The sequence below is a fragment of the Orycteropus afer genome, unplaced genomic scaffold, assembly GCF_000298275.1.
Source record: "Orycteropus afer afer isolate SDZICR_OR568_19922 unplaced genomic scaffold, OryAfe1.0 scaffold00004, whole genome shotgun sequence".
NCBI classification, from domain to species: Eukaryota; Metazoa; Chordata; class Mammalia; order Tubulidentata; family Orycteropodidae; genus Orycteropus; species Orycteropus afer.
The window spans coordinates 20,102,388-20,125,850 of record NW_006921591.1 but is presented as its reverse complement, the minus strand read 5'-3'; the positions used below and the strand labels follow the sequence as shown (position 1 = coordinate 20,125,850).

Here is a 23,463-nt window from a genome sequence, read left to right as displayed (position 1 = left end):
CCAAGATTGCAAACCATATCATACTCAACAGGCACTTAAACTGAATCCCTGTCATTTACGCAGAGCCCTTACATAGTTGGAGGTGCTGGTGCAGACACTGACGGTACTAAAATTACTAAGATTTAGTCTTTGCCACCTAGAGGCTTTGAAATACCTGGCCAACAGTTTATAATTTATTAGGTTTTATGAAACATTTCATTCCCTGTAGCTCCCCTTTGTGTAGTAGGTATTGTTATTTGAGAAATTTTGGTACAGTTTGCAATTTAGGTTAAAAATAAAATTATACAACTCCACAGGTTGGTACTGTTCGTTATACTTCAGGGTCCTGGAGAAATTGATTCCAGTCTTAGTCTAAACTCCTAATTAGTGGCCAAAGGAAACCAAGCCCCTTGATTATGCTATTATTATTATGATAATCTTTACAGAGTCATCAGGGAATATTTGTAGCAAGTTGTTAGACCTAATGGAATTTAGGCTTAAGGCCTGTGTATTTTCTGTAGATTCATAGGTATCTATTTGGGTGCTAGTGTGGAGAGTGTTTTTTCCTAGGTGCACACAGTTTCATAATAGCAATTAATTAGGGAACACAGTTTCTATTAGGTGGTAGTCTTCGTCATCTAGTGCTGTAATAACAAAAATACTACAAGTGGGTGGCTTTAACAAACGAATTTATTTTGTCACAGTTTGGGAGACAAGAACTCCGAATTCAGGGTGCTGCCTGTAGGGGAAGCGTTTCTCTCTCTGTCAGCTCTGAGGGAAAGTCTTTGTCTTGTCATCTTGTTTCCTGGTGCCTCCACGTGGCTTGGCATCAGTCTTCCTCCAGTTTTGCTTCTTTTGCTTGCCTGTTTAATCTCCTTTATATCTCAAAAGAGGTTAATTTAGGACATGCCCTATACTAATCCTGCCTTGTTAACGTAACAAAACAGCCCTTTACCAAATGGGATGATTATAACCATACACATAGAGGTTAGGATTTACATCATATATTTTCTGGAGACAATTCAGTCTATACCAGTAATCACATCAGCAGTTTATCTTAACAGCTATTATGATTAGAAACTAAGACTATAGAAAACACCTTGACTATTGATACTCCTTTAAGAAAAGTAACTTAGAGTGAGCCTGAAACTATAGCTCCTATTGTGTCCATTGAAACACTTGATTTTTGGAAAGCACAAGTGACTCAACTATCTTATTCTTACAGATAGTGAATCTGCTCATTATTTATGAAAAATCATTAAAGTGTTTGTATCCTTTAGCTAAGTAGTTCTACTCCTAGGACAAAAATGTATAAAGATTCTTAATAGAGCATTTTTATAACTGAAAATTTGGAAATAACTCCAATATATAATAGTAAGATGACTGGTAAGTACGTTTCTAAGTATTTTGTCAGTGTTTACTTATGTAATCCTGAAAACAATCCTGCATTGTTTTCAGGTGCCATTATTACCCTCATTTTAAGATGAGGAAATTGAGACACCCAGAGGTTAAATAAGAGGTTATCCAAATCAGTTAAGTAATACAGGCAGGCATTCTAATTTCATAATTCTGTTCTTAATCACAATAATTTTTTTTTTTTTTACTGCTGTTGGATTATATTTTAAATAATGTTAAATGGAAAGGTAATCTATAGAATTTTTAAATACACAAATACTATTAAAAATAAATAGAAAATCATTTATATTGCTTACAAATGTGCATAGTAAGGAGACAGTAAAATGAAGTACTCCAAAATAATAGCAGTATAACCGCCAGGACTAGTATTTTTGCTTTTTTTTTTTTTTTTTGGTATCTGAATTTCATACATTATCTGAAATGAACTTGTGTCATACATATTGAAATTGTATTTAGACCATATTTCATCAGCTCTAAGGTAGCATAGTGCCTAAAGCACTTGACTGCTAACCAGAAGGCTGGCAGTTCAAACCCACCAGCCACTCCTCGGAAGGAAGATGGGGCAATCTACTTCCGCAGCGATACTGCCTCAGAAACCCAAGGAGGGGTCGCTGTGAGTTGGGTCCCACTCAACAGCACATAACAACAGCAACAACAAAGCATCATTGATTGACACGCCATTTTGTATCCTTCTAAGAAGATATGCTCATTAAACCATAATACTAAAATATCTTTGATTATAAGGTGAATCTCAATTATAGGGATATTAAAATGTGAAAACATAGGCAATTTAGAATACATGAAAAACAGTATGTAATATTCTCTGGGGTTTTTTTTTTTGTTTTAAAAGATTAAAATATTATCTGGGAACTAGATAAGCTGACTGTCACAGATGGAAGTCCTTTGTAAATTTTGTAAACCTAAGTGAGCTTTGACTAATAAACCAGAGTGGTTAGAGTGTGGCTTTTCAGTCAGTCTGACTACCCATTGCCATCAAGTTGATGTGACTCTTGGTGACCCCATATATCACAGAGTAGAACTGAGCACCCTAGGGTTTTCTTGACTGTGAGCATTATAGAAGCAGATGGCAAGACTTTTCTTTCACAATGCCCCTACGTGTGCTTGAACCTCCAACATACCAGTTAATAGCCAAGCCACAAACTATTCATGCCACCCACAGACCCTAATCTGACTATACCCTACTGAAGTTTTTTTTCGCCCCTCATTATTCCATTCTGTTCATGAAGATGTCATGAGAGGTTCTATCATTTGCCTTCTTGAAATGTAGATAATCTGTGACAATCTAGAGATCTGTCTAAAAAATAAAATGTCATTGTTTTTCAAGAATCTGTTTATTCTTGCTGATCTCATTTTCTTGATTCTTAGTGTTCACCAATATGCATTGAGTAATCTCTAGAAATCTGCTGATCAGCATTGGTATAATCTAGACTGTATTATTATTATTAAAGGATCATTTAACCTCCTCCATTGTCTGACTGAGGGGACATTACTTAATGGTAATTTGGAGTAAGATGAATGATACTTGTATCAAGCCCTAAAGTAAGAGTAAAAACTCACTGCCATCGAGTCAATTCTGACTCATAGTGACCCCTCCTTGGGTTTCCGAGGCAGTGTCACTACAGAAGTAGATTGCCCAACCTTCCTTCCAAGGAGTGGCTGGTGGGTTTGAACCACCAGCCTTCTGGTTGAGCAGTCAAATGCCTTAGACACTATGCTACCAGAGCTCCTAAAGTAAGAGTGTTGTTGTTGTTATTTGCCGTCGAGTCGGCCCTGACTCATAGCGACCCCTCCTTGGGTTTCCGAGGCAGTATCACTACGGAAGTAGGATTGCCCAACCTTCCTTCCGAGGAGTGGGTTTGAACCGCCAGCCTTCTGGTGAGCAGTCAAGTGCCTTAGGCACTATGCTACCAGAGCTCCTAAAGTAAGAGTAGGAGGACTCAAATAGTACAGTTAAGCAAAGGCAAAGAGCACTAACATGATATGAATGTTTGCTTGGTAGGTCAGACATACTTTAATCCTTCCAGCAGCCATGGGAAGGAGCTTTTATCCTGTTTGACCAATGAGGAAAGTAGGGCTTTAAAGACAGCAGAGTACTTTGTCATAACAAAACTGATACTAAAATCCAGGTCTGAAACACATAGTTTTTTCTAGTTCATTTCATTATCTTTTAATTGTTGGAAGGTGGAAAAGTGACCTGGATGAAATGAATGCTGTTTGGCTCTTGGCTTTGCCCCACACTTCCAGGTGTATGAGCCTGGGTAAGTTATTCTCAGAGTCTCAGTTCCCTCATCTTAAAACAAGAGCAAAACTATCATGGTTTCATATTCCTGTTTAGTTTCATCACAAATTAAATAAGGTAATTTGTTTGTGAAAAAATTAGTCACATAAATATAAATTATGTAAATCTTGTGTAGTTGACTAAAACCAGAGGATTTTAAAGAGCAAATCTGTAACAAATGCAGTACTGGTTTATTAAATTCATTTATTTCCTCTAGTCGAGTAGAATTGAAAAGATTGTGTGAGATTTTCACCCGGATGTTTGCTGACCCTCATAGCAAGGTGAGTCTGGGAATGATGTCTTATGTTCCTGTCTGCATGCGTATGTGAGCTGTGGAATACACTACCTAAGAGTGAGAGTTAATTGCCCATATGCAGTTCAGACCTTACAAATTTAACACCAATTTCAACAATATTGCATGTTCCATATTTTAAAATGCAGTTCTTGGAAAATTCTGACATCCATAAAACTTCAAGTTAAAGTGGACTTTAATGTAGTCTTTAATGTACTCAACAAATATTTTTGAGCCTCTCCTATTAGCTAACTAACTAGTATGCTAAGTATTTAAAATGTGGTATATTAAAATATAGCCTTATGTAAGACTTTTAATGTAGCACATTTTAAATTACAGTCATAAAGAAAATAATCAAGTGTATAATTTCTGTTTTTTATAACCAGTATAGAATATTTCTACAAAGGATAGAAAATAGAAGCATTTATCTGATGGATTTATTGAAGAACCAAGTTAAGTTATTTCTCAAATAGAATTTTGCTATCCTCAAGATCTAAAAGAGACGGTCACTTAGCCAGCACCCATACTCCCAGGGGCAGGGGAGCATTGAGACTGAGGACTCTCTTTCTGGCAAGAGTATCCCTGCTGAAGAGAAAACAGCTGTGAATGTGGAACAAGGCCCTCTTTAGGACTTGTGCTGAAAGTGGAACCCTTTACAAAAGTTTACTTGGAGTCGATTTTAAATATATACCGTTGTTTGGCAAGAAGTCCTTAGAGGCTGCTAGATTTTTTTAGAGAAACAAAACAGGGTTATGAAGAAAGGTAAAGACTGGGTATCTGACAGAAACTAAAATATAGAAATTGATAGAACCTTAAAATAGTATAAGCAGATCTTAAATGTTTGACACACAGGATTGACTTTCTTATACTACAGCTTTCCTAGTGAAAAAGGTATCTTCCAGATCATGTTGGGAGAGAGAAACTGTTGACAGCTAGAGAGGCCAACCAGATTCTGTGATGTCCTTTCCTTCCTTAGCCTTCCTTACTATAGGAATTGTCCTTTAAATATCCAACCATCCATACAAACAGTCTTCGTTTGCTGAGTACCTACTCTGGGTTAGAGATGTGGCCCCTGCCTTTTGAGATTCTTGTGCCACCTTAGAGAAACAAATGAAGGGGTTCTCCTTTCCCCACCCCCACCCCCACCACTGTTGAGTTGTTTCACTCAGTGGTCTTGAAGTGTGTGTTAAAATCCATTACTGACCCCTCACAGCCAAGTTAACATGAACAGTATTAATAAAATCCAAGAAAGATTGACTTTAAAGACCCTTTAAAATACCTGTTAAAATAATGATTATCAAGACTTTTCTCTAAGTTAATCTTAAAAGTATTAAGAATCACAGTATAAGTATAATACGATTAAGAAGATTTACGACATAAGGGATATCAGATGGTTTTGGACATTGATGAAATTTCTGTTACCTATCACCTCTAGATTGCTGATTCAGAACCAGAATGTGAGGATAAAGGAGGAAATTTGTTTCCATCAGAAGGCTCTTGTACAGTGAGTTTGGAGGTCTCAGTTTAGTTAATATTTGCCAGGAATCCCACAGCTGGGACTCATTTACATTCTTCTAAGTTGTCATAAGAAGACCCCTGGTGTTAAATAGTTGCTGTGCTAGAACTTAATAGGTATATAATTGATGGGTTGCCCAGGTAGTATAAGTCTAATTAACATGGTAGAGAAATGCATACTTCTCTCTCTGAAAATGCTTCAGGGATATGCCACTGTAGAATGAGTTTTGCCTTAGAGAGTGCTAATGATTACACAGCAGGATGAGAAAAATGTGAACTGTCAGTCTTTTATTCTAAACCATAGTCTTCTATAACTTTATAATATCTGAAACTGGCATATATCAAAAATAGCTGCCTAAAATGAAAACTTTCCTACACAACAATGAGTAGGTTTTGGCTCATCTTATTTGTTGAATACTAACTAATGAAAAATAATAGTATAGGATTAGGACATTAAAAGGTTTTTTTTTTTTTTTTAAGGAAGAAATAGAAAAAAAAGAAAGAACAAAGATAGGCCCCCAGGATTAAACTCATACTTTCAGCAAAGTTAATTCCTCTCTATACTGAATTTTAAAGGCCTATATGGAGAGAAAGGAACCCTGAGGGCATAATGGTTAAGTGCTCAGCTGTTAATGGAAAGGTCAGCAGTTCAAACCCACCAACTACTCCAGATCTGATAGTCTGCTTCCTTAAAAGATTATAGCGTATGAAACCCTATGGGGCAGTTCTGCTCTATATTATTGGGTCACTATGAGTCAAAATCAGCTCAGCAGAACACAACAAATACACCATTGAGAAAGAGGATAGAATTTCATCAGTTTATAGAATTTTCAGCCTTTTTAAGAAACTGCATGAAAATGTTATTAATTCACCGTGGACTAACAATGAATTTGTTTTGTTGCATGGCCTGCTTTGCGGTGGAATTCACAACAGAGAGTAAGTTCCAATCTTTTTTTTAAATCTATTTTCTATGATATATATACCTTCTTAATATGAACAATCATTAACAGTGTTATGAGAGTTAGAAGAATCTGAGCAAAACAACCTCACTTACCCTGAGACAAGAAGAACGAGGTGGTGCCAGCTACCAGCATTGACTGTCTGCTCAAGGGTCACAATAGTTGTTTCCAGATAGAATGGGAGAAAAATATGGAGTGGAACTAAAATTCTTTATTTAGAAAAAAAGTCAGATTGGAACAGTAAGAGAACAGAGGACTCTCTGAGATGATCGCCCTGAGACACCTAGAATTGAGCCTACCCCCTGAGATCATCTGTTAATGACATAGAAGAGTAGTACACAAAGGAAAGATTACCCATAAGATCAGAGTCCTACTTAAAAACCATTAGTATGAAACAAAAAGGTCAGCAGTTACTCAGAAGCAAAGATGAGACAATAAGAAGACAAGGAAACTATAGAGTATTGGAAGGGGAACAAACTGAACAGGAAAGAATGTTGACACATTGTGATAAATGTAACTAATGTCACTGAACAATTTGTGTGGAAATTGTCAAATGGGAACTTAACTTGCTGTGTAAATGTTCACCAAAAACTCAATGAAAGTGTTATTTAAAAAAAAAAAAAAGTCTAGGCAAAGCCAAAATGGCCACTTTTAATGTTTTATAGACTTTGGAGGAAATCATGAAATAAATGTATGAACTATACGGCTTTCATTTGTGTCACTTTTCTAGGTTTTCAGTATGTTTCTGGAGACTCTGGTAGATTTTATAATCATCCATAAGGATGACTTGCAAGACTGGCTTTTTGTTCTTCTCACACAATTACTTAAGAAAATGGGAGCAGATTTACTTGGATCTGTACAAGCAAAAGTTCAGAAGGCCCTAGATATAACAAGGTAAGTGTTTAAGGAGACCATTTTAACGTTACAAGACTCTCAGGTGGTTACTTGCCATTCTCTTTCATTACCCATGGCCTTTGTCACCCACTCAAGTATCTATCTACTCTCTCACTCAGTTTCCACATTCTCTTGTTTAATACTTTTGTTAATATGTCCTACCTATCCTTGAGGTGAAATGCCTGCATCTTCCTTGAGTTGGCATTATTTTTGTGAATGCTTAATACAAATGTAAAATGAAATGCAAAGCTTTGAAAGTGAACTCCCTTCTCTGAAAATTTTTTGTAAATATTTATTTATATCTTTATGAAGACCTCAGTACTTGTAGTATTTCGACTTCTTAAAGGTTACATTGGAACAGTAAGAGTATGGTGAAATCTGCTGTGAAGTGTCTGTGTGTGATGCTGGGTTCTCAGTGGTCCAGGAGCTGTCTCGAAATTAATGTTCTATTGGCTCAAGGTTAGTAACAGACTCAAAACAGTTGTGACTCTTCTTGCTACTATGAGGAAGAAAAAAGCTGCCAGTGTTCAGAAAAGTATAAAATGCTGACTGTGCTGTCATTGTTTGGAAACCTACTACCTATTTTAGGTCTTCAATATATGAGTATTAGAAATTAAATTATCTTAGGATCCTTTGCAGTAATTCCTTGGTTGTGATTTGGTGGAAGATGGAGGGGAATGTATCACATGAGTGGAGTTTTAAAAGAGCAATAAATGACCCCAGATCACTCGGAAAAAGCAAATTGACTTTTGTAAGAACCAATTACTACAAGCTGGAGTGAAAGCAGTTTTGTATTCTTTGTAACAAATTACTACATTAAGTTTGTAGTAACTTAATGTAACTTAATCTACTTACTAGCTCCTAAGTCTATAGGTCACAAGTCCAGGTGAGCTTGACTGGCTTTTGTGCTCAGGGTTTCACAAAGCTGTGAAATCAAGGTGTTGACCAGCTGGGGAGGCTCTGGAGAAAAATTTGTTTCCATACTTAATCAGGTTGTTGGCAGAATCTAGTTTCTTGTGATTATAGGTCTGAGGGCCCCATTTCCTTGCAGCATGTCAGCTGGGGGCAGTTATCTGGTCCTAGAGGCGACCTGCATTTCCTCTGACTCTGAAGCTGTCTGATTTCTTCTGCTGCTGCTAGGCAGAGAAAACTCTCTGCTTTTAAAAGACTCATATTATTAGGTTGTTGTTGTTATTTGCCGTCGAGTCGGCCCCGACTCATAGCGACCCCTCCTTGGGTTTCCGAGGCAGTATCACTACAGAAGTATTGGGTATGTACATCCAAATAATCCAAGATTAAAAAGTATCTGTTGCTGTCGAGTAATTTGGACTCATGGAGACCCCCATGTGTTACAGAGTAGAATTGTTCATAAGATTTTCTTGGCTGTAATCTTTATGGAAGCAGACTACCGTGGCATTCATCTACAGTGTCACTGGGTGTGTCCAAATCACCAACCTGTAGGTTAGTAGCCAAGTACAAACCATCTGTACCACTCAAAGACCTAATGCAAGATAATCTCCCTGTTTTAAGATCTTCTGATAAATAACCTTAATTATACCTATAAAGTCATGTGTAAAGTACAGTGTAGATACTTGGTATTCATCCAGAATTCCTTCCACTCAATCATGCAGCCTTCTTTTAGCAGTCAAAAAAAAAAATCTAGGGTTGTTAAAGATTTAATGTTTCTTTTAAATCATGTATACTTTAATAATAATATTGATAATAACAGCTGCTTTTTATGGAGCACTTTTATGTGCTAGACAGTAAGCATTTTACAAGCATTAAATCTTTAACAGCCTTTACAAATATGTGGGTGGGTGCTTTTGTTTTCTGCCTTTTATGAATAGGAAACTGAGACACACAGAGATTGCCATTTGCCTGAGCACATAGTGTAAGCCAGAGCCAGAATTTGAATCCAAGCTTCAAGGCATATATTTGTTTTTCTACACTGTTATGCCACCTATTTTTGTTTGGTGTCAGACTCTGTAGATCTCTGTATAATTTGCAGTGTTATAGAATTCTATTATCCAAATAGATTTTCCTTCTAATTTTCAGTGGATTTAAAGCAATATACTTTATTTGTGATAAGGCTTTCAAAGTTCATCCCTCTTTTGGATGATAAAGCTCAGTGGAATTAGCATATGTTGTACACCAAATAGCAGTGAGTTTATAAAGGGTTAGCCTTTGACTAACAAGCACTCAGCTCATACAGCTGATGTAAATGAGGGAAGCAGATGGGTAGAAGTTATGTGATGGGCTGTAGAGCTATAGTCAATTGTGGCCATATTAGCATAGGGACCCCCTGGTGCCAGACTTTTCAAGAAAAGTCAGAAATGTGGATTTAGATAACACATTCAAAAATTTTTATGTTACTGTGAAGGCCCCCCAAAAAAATTTATGAGCAAATTTGACCCATAAGTTAGGTGAATTTAAGAATCTTAATCAGTAGATTTGGTCTGACTTCCTAAGGCATTTTCGTTATACCCTTTTCTTCCTCAGCAGCTGAAATATATAGATCCTAAAACTTATCTATCATTAGTCGGTGAGTATTAAAAGCGAAGGGAGGCTTCAGTAATGACTAAGAACTGTTCCTTAGGTTATAGACCTACTTGTTAATCTTTTTTGTTTTGTTTTGTTTTTGTTTCTTTCACGTTGGCTTATGCCTAACAACAGGGCATACTTCTAATTAAACACACCAGTTAAGTTAAATATATTTGTCATACACCTCTTGATGCAGAAGAAAGAAAGGCATTTTGTGTGTGGTTTATTGACCTTGTTTCTTTAATTTGTAGGCAATAGGAGTTACTTAAACCTAGCTGTATCAGTAGAGAAACCAAAGACTGACTTAACCATATATATTAACATAAACACAGCTTCCAGACATGGTCCTCAGAGCTTGCTGGGTACAAACAGGATGCTATTTGCTCAAGTTTACTATTTTTCAGTCATTATAATGATACCTAGTATGTGCTTAGGTACCTAGTGTACTGGCACCTAGTATGTGCCATGCACTTTATATATTTTAAATTAAATTATTTTATCTACAAATCAGTCTGTGAGGTAAATATCTGTTGCTTCATTTTATAGATTAAAATCTATATCCATGTTCTTTTTACTATACTCTTTATTCTGTAGATTGAGAATAGTGTCTACGAGAGCTCAAATTATTGTAATTACTTAGCCTCCATTGTAGTAAAAATTTTTATTTTATTATCTTTTCTCTTAGTATCTAAGTCATATCCTCATTATCCACATAGTTTCCATTATATAGTTTTAAGCTAATATTAGTGTCTTAGTTAGCTAGTGCTGCTATACCATAAACACCACAGGTGAGTGGCATTAAAGAACAGAAATTTATTTTTTTATAGTTGTGGAGACTAAAACTCTAAATCATGGACTTCCTTATAGGTAGACCCAAGCATATCTTGGTTCCTTGACTTGTAGATTTTTTTTTTTTTTTTTTTTTTCTTTCTTTTTAATTTTTATTTGGGTGAAAGTTTACAGAGCAAATTGACTTTCCACACAGCAAGCTCACATACACTTTGTCTCATGACATTGACCACAATTTACCACAATGCAACATCTCCCCTCATACTTCCTCCCAATAGTTACCTTTTCCTGGTGTCTATTCCTCCATGCACTCCTGCCCCCTGAGCTATCTCCCTGTGCATAAGCAGCCCTTCTTTCTCCCATGATTGTTCTCTCCAGGGAGTGTATCTGCCTAAGGTAAATGTTCAACTCATATGCCTGTCTATTGTTTGGCTGGAAGCCACAGGAGTGGGTTCAATTCCAGACCTGAAGGCAGCTAGGGACCATAGTCTCAGTGGTTACACCAGGCTCTATCGGACCTTGGCTTTTAGATTAGCCTCATATAGTGTGTGCATATCTCTGTCTAATCTGCCCTTTTTATAACTCGGAGGTGACTAAAGTTGGAACCCACAATACTCAGGGATGGTCTGATCAACATTAAAAAAACCCCTATATCCAAGCAGAATCACATCTACAGGTATGGGGTAGGATTCCAACACAGACACAGACACACACACACACACACACACACACGTATTTTTTTTTTTTTTGAGAAGACACAATTTCATCCATAATAACTAGTAATTACAGCACTTTAAGAGAAAGAGCAGTGACTTTCACTAACCAAGAGCCTCTTAGAGTTGCTTGATTAAATGAAAGATATGAAATGGCTATAAGAAATTATATTAATAACAGGCTAGAAATGGAGCATGAGAAGGGGCTTCTCAGGCCCCAAAGCCTCTTCGGGTGTTTTGTGGCTGGGTGGGGAATTTTTCTTTGCGGAGCATCTCACTCTTGCAGTGGTAACTATACAAAACAGGATCCTAAGGGATGACTAAGGAGCTCTGGTAGCATTGTGCGTAAGGCACTTGACTGCTAACCAGAAGGCTGGCGGTTCAAACCCACCAGCCACTCCTCGGAAGGAAGATGGGGCAGTCTACTTCCATAGTGATACTGCCTCAGAAACCCAAGGAAGGGTCGCCATGATTCGGGTCCAACTCGACGGCACATAACAACAACAACAACACCAAGTGATGACTAAGCCAGATCCAAGGAGGACAATACAGCTAGCAAGGTCAGCTGTAAACACCTAGTTGAGATGTGGAAATAAGATTTGAGATTGAAAGTGTTTTCATATAAGCATTATTCAGAAGGGTAGCTGGAGAAGAAGGCGAACAGACCCTTAGAAGGTTGGGTAAGAGTATCTTCCTTAGTTTATTACTTGGTATTAATTTTTTTAATAGCCTACTCAAAGCAAATTTAGTACATGTTGTGGGAGTTTAAATTTAAACATTTTCTTTCCTTCTTCTAAATTTTCTATATAAACATGTATTACTTTAATATATAATAAGTTAAAAATACTACATTAAAAATGTGAACAAGTTTGGTTTTACATACATTACACACTTCCAAAACAGAATGTTTTTATTTCTTTCATAATTTTACATTCTTCTTTGTAATGAATCTTTCTTTAAAAACAAGCACTGTTATTTTTTTATACCTAGGGATTCCTTTCCATTTGATCAACAATTTAACATTTTGATGAGATTTATTGTGGATCAAACTCAGACTCCAAATCTCAAGGTTGGTAACTATTTGTCATTAAAATTCAACTTATAGAGCTCAAATTTGCTTAAAATATTTTATACATAACTATTACGCCATTATGAATAAAGCCACTGTGAGCATTCTTGTACAGATTTTTTTGGACATGTTCCCATTTTTCTTGCTTAAATACCTAGGAGTAGAATTGCTGGTTCCTAGGACAGGTGTATGTTAAACTGTTTTAGAAACTGCCAAAATGATTGTACCATATTAGATTCCCAAGAGCAATGTATGAGAGTTCCAGTTATTTCTTACCCTCATGAGCATTTATATTAATTTCACAATTAATATTTAAACTAGAAAATTAAGACAGTCTGATGTGATGAGTTAGGTATCTAATTTTGAATGTTTCTTTAATGTTAGCATTTTAAGACGTGCAAATTAATTGTTAAATGCTGGGAAAAATCATACCTATAATAAGACTAAATTTAAGAGATGTATGTTAGTTTGAAATAGGTCATGTTCATCACCTGTTCTTTGATACTAACTTTTGGGGTTTTAGGATGGGCCTAGTAAATAATAGCCCTTTTCTTAGGGTAAAACCAATTGAGAAGTCAAGGGCAAGTTACAGCAGAGAGTCAGCTTTTTAGTACTGTTAAATCTGGCTTGCAGGGACTGCCTAGTATGTGTGAAAAACTAACTGCAAAGTTGAACTTGCCCTCTGTTAGTGGCAGAGCTGGAAATCACAGCCTTCCCACAGGAACTCCTACATTGGAAGTCTCTTGTGGCAGAATGAGGGGCAGAGCACCCTTTCAGCACAGGCAAGAAATCCAAAAGAAAAGGGGCCCAACCTGTATGTTAGTCCCTGTTTCTAGACTTACCTATCAGCCATTTCATGCTTTTTTTTTCGCACTGATGTCCTCTATGTAGAAATACAAATCCAGAAGAAAGCACGACACCCTGCCCCCACAAATCAAGCATTTGCTTTTCTCTGACACCCTGTCCCCCTTTAATTAAAAGATTCATAAAGTGTACTGAATGTTTGTGTAACTATTGGATCTTTCAGGTCAAAGTTGCAATCCTAAAATACATTGAATCTCTGGCCAGGCAAATGGATCCAACAGATTTTATAAACTCTAGTGAGACAAGGCTTGCTGTTTCTAGAATTATAACCTGGACAACAGAACCAAAGAGTTCAGACGTGAGAAAGGTACGTCCAAGAGATCTAAAGTATAATTACAAACTTTCTTAGGCATGTGCTAGAAAAATTGAGAAACTTGGCAAACCACCCACACACATCAACACACAAATCTTTGTCCTCCTTCTTCTGTGAAAACCAAGGCTTTGCTACTGCCCCTTATCTTCTCTTTCCAACTCTACCCAGTTGCAGTCTTCGAATATTAAAAAGAAAATTTGAGTTCTTGCATGATGGGTCCATTGTTTCTAAGGCCTCTTGTTTCATCCATTTTATAACATGGAAGAACTACTATATTACAAGGACATTTGTCTTCCTTATATCTGTTTTGCAGCATGAACTTTGAAGGTGGAATTGCACTTTGAAGGTGAAATTGCATAGGTCAAGGGCTACCTGGCCACATGGTTCATGTGGTTGAAAATTGTCATGAAATGAGATATAATGGATTTTTGACTTTAAAATTAGAGCAAAAAAAACCCTTCCGGTTACATACCACACTTGGAACCCATTCTCTTTGTTTTGAGGAGGGAAGGTAGATTCATGTTCTTTGAACTGCCCTAATAGCCCAAAATTCTCTGGGGCAGTTCTACACTGTTCTGTGGGGTTGCTATAAGTCGGAACTGACTCAATCGCAGTGGGTTTTGGGTTTCTTTACAATGTTACATAACTCTCAATGTGCCATTTCACAGGAAAGTAGCAAATTTTTTTTTTTGTGCTAATAAAACAACAGCAGTAGCAAAAACAACAGAACAACATGTTGGTATTGTTGTTGTTGTTGTTGTGTGCCGTCGAGTCGGCCCTGACTCATAGCGACCCTCCTTGGGTTTCCGAGGCAGTATCACTACAGAACCCATTGGGTTTCTAAGGCTGTAAATCTTTACCGAAATAGATTACCTCATTTTCCTCCCATGGAGCAGCTGGTGGGTTTGAACCACTCACTGTCTGGTTAACAGCCAAGAGCCTTACATACAGTGCCACCAGAGCTCCTTAAAACCAACCAAACCCACTGCTGTTGAGTTGATTCTGACTCATAGTGACTCTTCATTGGGTTTGCAAGGTGGTAAATCTTTACAGAAGTAGATTGCCCTGTCTTCCTTCTGCCAGCATTCCTTAAATAGCCTTGAGGAAAAAAAAAAAAATCTTCCATCAAGTCAATTCCTAGTCGTAGCGACCCCCTTTGGGTTTCCCAGGCAGTAAACCTTTATGGAAGTAGATTGCCCATCTTCCTTCCATGGAGTGGCTGGTGGGTTTGAACTGCCAGCCTTCTGGTTAGCAGTGAAATGCCTTAGGCACTAAGCCACCAGAGCTTCTTTAAATAGACTTAGTAGTTATTTTTCTGTGTTTTGTTGTTCTTTTGTTTTTAACTTTTTTTTGTGATTTGGGTGAAAAGTTATAGAGCAAATTGGTTTTCCATTCAACAGTTCATTTTGTTTCCTCACACTGATTACAGTCCCTGTGTTGTAATAGTACTCTTCTCACTTCCTCCCTGTGTTTACCCTTTCTATTCAGTTTGCCTTCTGAGCATTATCCCTGAACATATGCTGCCCTTTTCAGCTCATATGATTGCTTTTCTAAGGTCTATATTGCTCTCTGGTTTTATTGTTCACATTATAGGCCTCTCATTTTGCTGAAAGTTGAGCCACGGGTGTGAGTTCAGTTCCAGGCTTTTGAAGTATATCTGAGGGCCATAGTCAGGGGTGGGGAGGGTCCATCAGCCTCTGTCAAACCCATAAGCCTGGTCCTTTTTATTATTTTGAGTTTTATTCCACATTTTTCCCTACTCTATCCAGGACCCCCTATTGTAATCCCTATCAGAACTGTTAGCAGTGGTAGCCAGGCACCATTTATTTCTTCCGGTGTTAGTGTCATAGAGGCTGGGCTTTGTATGATACATTAGTTCTTTGGACTAATACCTTGCATCTTTGATTTTATTCACTCTTCTTTGCTCTGGATGGAGGCAGACCAATAATTGCATCTGAGATGGGTTGCTTATAAACTTTTAAGACCCCAGTAGGTACTCACCAAAGTGGAATGTAGAATGTTTTCTTTGTGGATTATGTTATGCCAGTTGACCATGATACCCCCTGAGGCTATCATCTTGGCCCCCTGAGACTATCATCTTGAGCTTCCAAGCCTAGTGACTTCTTTTCTCAAGGTGTTTAGTCATAGCTAAGAAGTTTTCATAGTTTTGCCCTTTGTATGCTCTACTGTATTCATAGGTACATTTGCAGCACATATAGATACATATGTAGAAATCTGTGTATTTATATCTATATCTGTATATTTCTATATATTTCTGTGGGTATATTCTCCCATTTGCCTTTCCACACCTTTTCAGTTTACGTATCTATCTTTGTGACTACTCATGGAGTATTGTTATTGCAGATGATGATATTTACCATTTTTGCCTTTAACTCTTGTGCTCCCCCCATTGTCTTCCTTTGCCTTGGTCGTACTCTGCTCTTCTTTCCCTTACAATATAATACTTTTACCTTTCCTCAAGGTAATACATATCTACTCTCTAGTTAGCAGTTTTCACTCCTTTCTCTTCCCAAGACAGACTACGAGGAGGTCTCCTATGGCAGGCTTAAGTCTTCCTAAGACATAGTAGGAGGAAGAAAGAGGTGACACACTTACGGAAAATTAGCCACTGAAAACCTTATGAAAAGCAGTGGGACATGTATGCTATAGTGCCAGAAGATGAGCGACTCAGGCTGGAAAGCACTCACACTACAACGTGGGAAAGATCTGCCTCCTGAAAGCAGGAAAAAACTACAAACCAAATTCACTGCCATTGAGTCAATTCTGACTCGTTACTACCCCACTGAGTTTCTGAAGCAGTAAATCTTTACGAAAGTAGATTGCTCCATCTTCTTTACACATAGTGGCTGGTGGGTTTAAACCTCAGTCAAATGCCTTAGGCACTATGCCTCCAGAGCTCCTTCCTCAAAGCAGAGGTGATCATAATAACATAGATGGAGTAAACCTTTTGGGACCTTCATTTACTGATGTGGCACAACTCAAAATGAGAAAAAACAGCTGCAAACATCCATTAATAATCAGAACATGGAGTATGAATGTAGGAAAGTTGGAAGTTGTCAAAAAGAAAATGGAATTCATAAAGATGATTATCACAGGCATTAGTGATCTGGTATTGGCCATTTTTAATTGGATACTCATATGTCTTGAATGACAAATTGAAGAAGAATGATGTCTGTGATAGTTGGAGCTATGTATCAACTTGGCTGGACCACAATTCTGTGTGGTTTAAGCTGTTGTGATGTGGTTATTCCCATGATGGGAGCAGATGATTATGTTTTGAGCAGCCAGTCTGTTGAAAGGGAGTTTTGCTAGAGGTGTGGCCTGCTTCCAGTATATCTATGGACATCCTGGGAAAAGAGACATTCCTCTGTGGATCGGGATTCTGTTGTGCTACCTACAACTGTCCGTGAGCGAACAATCCACCATTCGGCCTGGAGATCTTGGATTCTTCATTCGTTGGAGTTAACAGCCAATATACTGTCTGCGAGCCTTGAGCTCCTCAGCCCCTGCAGCTGCATGAGTCTGGAAAAGCCTCCAGCTTGACATTTGAACCCAGAACTTTGGACTTGCCAGCTTCTATAAGTGTGTGAACCATTTTCCTAAGATAAATTTCTCTCTCTCTCTCTCTATATATATGTATAAGCTTTACTGGTTTTGTTTCTCTAGAGAACCCAGTCTAACACAGTGTCTCATTCATGATCAAAAAGAACATTTCAAGATCTGTCCTGAAGTACGGTGCTGTCAGTGATAGGATGATAACCATATGTCTATAAGAAAAGACCGGTTAATACTACTGCTATTCACATTTATGCACCAGTCACTGTAGACAAAGGTGAAGAAAGTGAAGATTTTTTTTTTTTTTTACCAACTTCTGCAGTTTGAAATTCACCACACATGCAATCAAGATGCATTGGTAATTATTGGTGATAGGAATGCAAAAGTTGAAAACAAAGAAGAAACATCAATATTCTTATTGGGGAGATAATATGGCCTTGATGATAGAAATGATGCTGGAGATCACGTGATAAAATTTTGTAAGAACAATGACTTATTCATTGCAAATACCTTTTTACAGCAACATAAATGATGACTATACATGTGGGTATCACCCTCTCCAGATGGAATACACAGGAATCAAATAGACTATATCTGTGGAAAGAGACAATGGAGAAGCTCAGTATCATCAATCAGAACAAGGCTAGGGGCTGACTGTGGAACAGACCATCAATTGTACTTATGAATATTTAAATTTAAGCACAAGAAAATTAAAACAAGTCCATAACAGCCAAAATATGACCTTGAGTGTATCCCACCTGAATTTAGGGACTGTCTGAATAATAGATTTGGCACGTTGAACACCAGTGACTGATTCAGAAAAATTCTGGGATATCATCAAGGATGCCATACATAAAGTAAGCAAAGGTAATTAAAAAGACAGGAAAGCAATTTATATAGTGTGATGCATAAAAGCATTGTTCTACATCCTACTTTAGTAAGTAGCAGCTGGTATCTTAAAAGCTTGCAAGCGGCCATCTAAGATGTAACAATTATCTCTCGCTCAGAGTGGAAAAGAATGAAGAAAATAAAAAATGCATGGAAACAATTAGTCAGAAGGACTAGTTGGACCATACAAACCTCATCCAACATGACCCTGAGACCAGAAGAACTAGATGGTGCCCAGCTACCACTGTCTGCCACTCAGAAAGGGATCAGTGCAGGAGATCCTTAATAGAGTGGAAGAAAAATGTGAAACAAAACTCAGAATCATCAAAAAGACCTAGACTTACTGGTCTGATAGAAACTTGTGAAACCCCCAAGACTATGGCCCCTAGTCATCCTTCAGGCATGGAATTGAAGTCATTCCCGTGGCTTCTAGCCAAGCAATAAACAGGCATATAGAAGTGAACATTTATACCAGGTAGGTACACTCCCTAGAACAATCAACCATGGGAGATCAAAAGGGCAGTATTTGCATAGGGAGAGAGCTCAGAGGCAGGACTGCATAGGAAAGAAAGGAGGACACAAGGAAAAAGTACAAGGAGGAAGTGGGAAGAGAGGTGTTACATTATGGGAATTGTAATCAATGTTATGAAACAAAATGTATGAACTATTATATAGAATATGAATTTACTGTGTAAACTTTCACCAAAATTACAGTTTGAAAAACCACTGGAACATTATGCATGAGTACAAAAATAAAAGACAAGAAGAGTTGAAAAGTCCAAAATGGATGTCAAAAGAAACTCTGAAACGTATTCTGGATCTGAAAGTAGCTAAAGTAAAAGGAATAAATAAATCCTGAAGTGGAAGAGTTGAGCAGAAGATTTCAAAAGGCAGCTTGAAGACACATAGTAAAGTACTATAATAAAATGTGCAAAGACCTGGAGTTAGAAAATCAAAGGGGAATAACATGCTCAGCATTTGTTAAGCTGAGAGACCTGTAGAAAAAATATGTCTCGAGTTGACCTTGATGGTGCCCCAAGACTGTCATCCTGAGTTCCCAAGCCTAATGACTTCTTTTCTCAAGGTGAGAAGGATGTTAATGGGCAAAATAGTGAATGATGCAGAAAGCATCAAAAGAAGATGGAAGGAACACACAGAGTCACTGCACCAAAAAGAATTGATCACCATTCAGCCATTTCAGGGGTAGCATATGATTAAGAACCAATGGTACGGAAGGAAGAGTCCAAGCTGTACTGAGGAATTGGTGAAAAACAAGGTTCCAAGGATGGAATACCCATTGAGATGTTTCAACAAGTAGATGCAGTGTTGTTTCAACAAACAGTGTCGTTCACTTGTTTGTGCCAAGAGAATTGGAAGTCATCTACCTGCCCAAAGAACTGGAAGAAATCCATATTTGTGCCTGATCCAAAGAAAAGTAATCCAACAGAATGTGGAAGTTATCAAACAGTATCATTAATACCACATGCAAGTAAAATTTTCCTGAAAATAATTCAGAAACATTTCCTGCAGTAAATTGACTGGCAATTGCCAGAGATTAAAACTGAATTCAGAAGATGATGTGGAATGAGATACCATTGCTGATGTCAGATAGATCTTGGCTGAAAGCAAAGAATACCAGAAAGATGTTTACCTGTATGCAAAGTCATTCAGTTGTGTGGATCATAATAAATTACAGATAACACTGAGAAGAATGGAAATTACAGAACACTAAATTGTGTTCACGTGGAACTTGTATACAGACCAAGAAGCTGCCAAACAGAATAAGGGGATACTGCATGATTTATAATAAGGAAAGGTGTGCATCGGGATTGTATCCTGAGCAAATAATCAAAGAAACTGGACATTATATGAAGAAGAACATGGCATTAAGATTGGAAGAAGACTGATTAAGAACTTGTGATAGGCAGATGACATACCTTTGCTTCTTGAAAGTATAGAAGATTTGAAGCACTGACAAAAATCAAAGACTACAGTCTTCAGTATGGATTATACCTCAACATAAAATAAAAATTCTCACAACTGGGCCAGTAAGTGACATCATGATAAATGGAGAAAAGAATGAAGTTGTCAAGGATCTCACTTTATTTGTAAACACACTCAACACCCATTGAAGCAGCAGTCAGATCAAATGATGTATTGCACTGGGCACATCTGCTGCAAAATACCTCTTTAAAGTGTTAAAGAACAAAGATGTCACTTTGAAGACTGAGGTGCACCTGACTGAGGCCATGGTATTTTCAGTTACCTCATATGTATGTAAAAGCTGGATAGTTAATAAGGACAAATGAAGAAGAATTGATGCATTTGTATTGTGGTGTTGCTGAAAAAAATTGAAAATACCGTGGACTGCAAGAAGAATGAACAAATCCGTCTTGGAACAAGTACAGCCGGAATGCTCCTTAGAGGAGCAAATGGCCAGACTTCATCTTACATACTTTGGTCATGTTATCAGAAGGGACCAGTCTCTGTAGAAGGATGTTATGCTTGATAAAGTAGGGGGCCGGAGCTCTGGTAGCATAGTGGTAGCATAGTGCCTAAGGCACTTGACTGCTAACCAGACGGCTGGTGGTTCAAACCCACCAGCCACTCCTCAGAAGGAAGATGGGGCAATTTACTTCCATGGTGATACTGCCTCTGAAACCCAAGGAGGGGTCACTATGAGTCGGTCCGACTCAACGGCACATAACAACAACAACAACATTATCTTCTCACTTGTATAATTTCTGATGAGAAATCAGAGCTTAGTCTTATTGGTTTCTCTTTGTAGGTAACTTTTTGTTTTTCCCAAGCTACTTTCAGGATTATTTCTTAGTGTTTTATTTTAGAAAATTTGGTTATGATATGTCTTGGTGATTTTATTTGGGGATCTGTCCAGTTTGAGGCTTGTTGACCTTCTTGTCTTACTAGGGTAGTTTTTGTATTTACCTGTTCTGTATTTCCTATAAAAAGTAAGTTATTCCTCTTGATAGTGTCCCACATAAATCTTATTAGGCTTTCTTCATTTTTTTTTCCCATCTTTTTTTTTCTGATTGTTTCTCTAAAAGAATAGTATTTAAAAATTTGTCTTCACCCTTGCTAATTCTGTCTTCTATTGATTCAGTTCTACTTCTTTGCCATTTAAATGTGTTGGCCTATTTCTAAAATCTTAGAATTAATTTTTTGGATTTGGATTTGCTGTTTTGGTATGCTTTCAAATTTTTTGTATATTTATATTTTGTCAGTTCTTGTATTTTTTTTTTTGAGGCATTTTATTGAAATATAATTTATGTACACTGAAATACACAAAACGAAAGTGAAATGGTTCAGTGATGTTTTTTTGTTTTTTCCAGTGTTCCCTGCTCTCGCCTCCCACCCCTGGAAACCAACAAAGAAAGTTTCCCTCCATATATAAATGTTTCCTTGATCCTCCACGACAATGAACTAATACTATATTTGTCCTTCAGTGTTTGACGTATGTCACTCAGCATAATGTCCTCCAAATTCATCCATATTATGCAGTGTTTTGCAGACTCTACATTATTCTTTAGTGCTGCACAGCATTCCATTATATGTATGTACCAAAGTTTGGTCATCCAATCTTCCACTATAAATCTTAGAGATAAGTCCCTTGCCAGATTTGTAATTATCGGCAAATATGAATTTGTTGCTGTCATTTTTGTTATGTGCTTTTTTGTGGTGTCGATTTCTTTATTCCATATAATTTTCTATGTTGAGCTCATTTTGTTTATGAATTATGTTATCACTTCCTTCATTGCTATTGTTTTAGTATTTGCTGAATATTTATGCTGGTCCTTTTTTGATGTGAAAGTTTATCATTTTTCTTTGAGGTTACCCTGTGATTTATAGTTTTCTTCCCATGTTTAGAATAGTCCATTCTATCTTGTAGTTGTCTTGACATCCCTACCATCTAGAAGTTCTATAACGACACAGGTTTTTCCCTCTTTTTGGTTTGCAGTTGTCCTCATGTGTCAATTGTTGCCTCTGGTTCCCTGTTTACAATCTTGTTGGCTTATTTACTTTGTATACTTCCATAGCTGGGTTGGTTTCTGGGTTATATCATCATGTGTGTTAATGGTCAGTTGTTGTTGGCTGTTGTTGCTTCTCTGTCCAGAGGACTCCCTTTAGCATCTCTTGTAAGCTTGGTCTGGTTGGTTTTAACAAATTCTTTAATTTCTGCTTATCTGGAAATGCCCTAATTTCACACATCATATTTGAGGGACAGTTTTGCTGGGTACGTAATTCTTGATTGGAAATTTTTCTCTTTCTGTGTTTTATGTATACCATCCCATTGTCTTCTCGCCTGCATGGTTTCTGTTGAGAAATCCAAGCTTAGTCTTAATGGTTGCCTCTTGTAGGTAACTGCAGTGTAGTAAATTATGTGGTATGGCTTTTCTAGCTGTAAGTCTTTGTAAACTCCATAGTTGAATTTGCTGTGAGCAACTGAGGAGCTCCTGATTGTAAAAGTTATCCACCTGGGGTATTTCTGTTGGAAGTTGCACAAAGCAATGTTCTGGGAAGTTTGCTCTCCCTCAGGTACTTAGAATTCTCATGTTATGTTTGGTTAGTTTGGCCACTCTGCCAGGCTCAAAAGGAGGCCTCCTAGAGGCAGAAGAGGTCTCTCTGACTGCTACCTTGGAAGGACCTACTGCTGAGAGAAACGTGCTCCTGAGAGATATGTGCTCCTGAGAGACACATGCTGCTGGGAAAGAGATGCAAAAGACACCCATTGCTAAGAGAGACACGCATTGCTGGGAGAGTGGCTGAGAGATGGTGGGCTGAGAGAGGCTGAGTATTTTTCCTGAACTTGAATTGTAGCCTGGTGCTTCCCTAATAAACCCCATAATCTGTGAGTTCTGTGTGGCCACTGCAGTGAATTATCGAACCCAGCAGAAAGGTGTTGAGGTGCTGCAGGAAGAACAGTTAGTGTCAGTGTTGACGAAAGCGCTGGAGGGAGGCAGCATGTCTGGCCTCGCAGGAATAGGCCTTGGGCTGCTGATGGTGATTCTGTCTTCCTTTTGTGGGGTTAGAGGTCAGAAGATGTGGCCTCTTTGCCTCTTTAGCAGTAGCTTTTTGTTTTTCCTGTGCTGCTCTTGTATTCTTTTCTTGTCTTTGGTTTGGTAAGTTTGATGATAATATGTATTTGTGATTTTCTTTTGGGGTCTATCCTGTTTGGGGTTTGTTGGACTTCCTGAATGGATATATTCTCATCTTTCATCTTACCAGGAAAATTCTCTTCCAACAAATCTTTGACAGTGTTCTCTGTGGTCTTATATGTCTCTTCCTGTTCTGGAATTCCGATGACACGTAGGTTATTCCTTTTGATGATATCCCACAT

The 23,463-nt window shown here is 37.7% G+C and overlaps 1 protein-coding gene across 1 annotated transcript in view; it reads left to right on the top strand.

The window, feature by feature from the left end:
* CLASP1 (cytoplasmic linker associated protein 1) overlaps window positions 1-23,463 on the top strand; it is a 416,010-nt gene that overhangs the window by 289,624 nt on the left and 102,923 nt on the right. Inside the window, exons 26-29 of the mRNA XM_042780565.1 lie at window positions 3,912-3,975; window positions 7,191-7,354; window positions 12,388-12,466; window positions 13,494-13,637. Coding sequence (XP_042636499.1) covers window positions 3,912-3,975; window positions 7,191-7,354; window positions 12,388-12,466; window positions 13,494-13,637 — 451 coding nt within the window. The remainder of the gene's footprint in view (window positions 1-3,911; window positions 3,976-7,190; window positions 7,355-12,387; window positions 12,467-13,493; window positions 13,638-23,463) is intronic.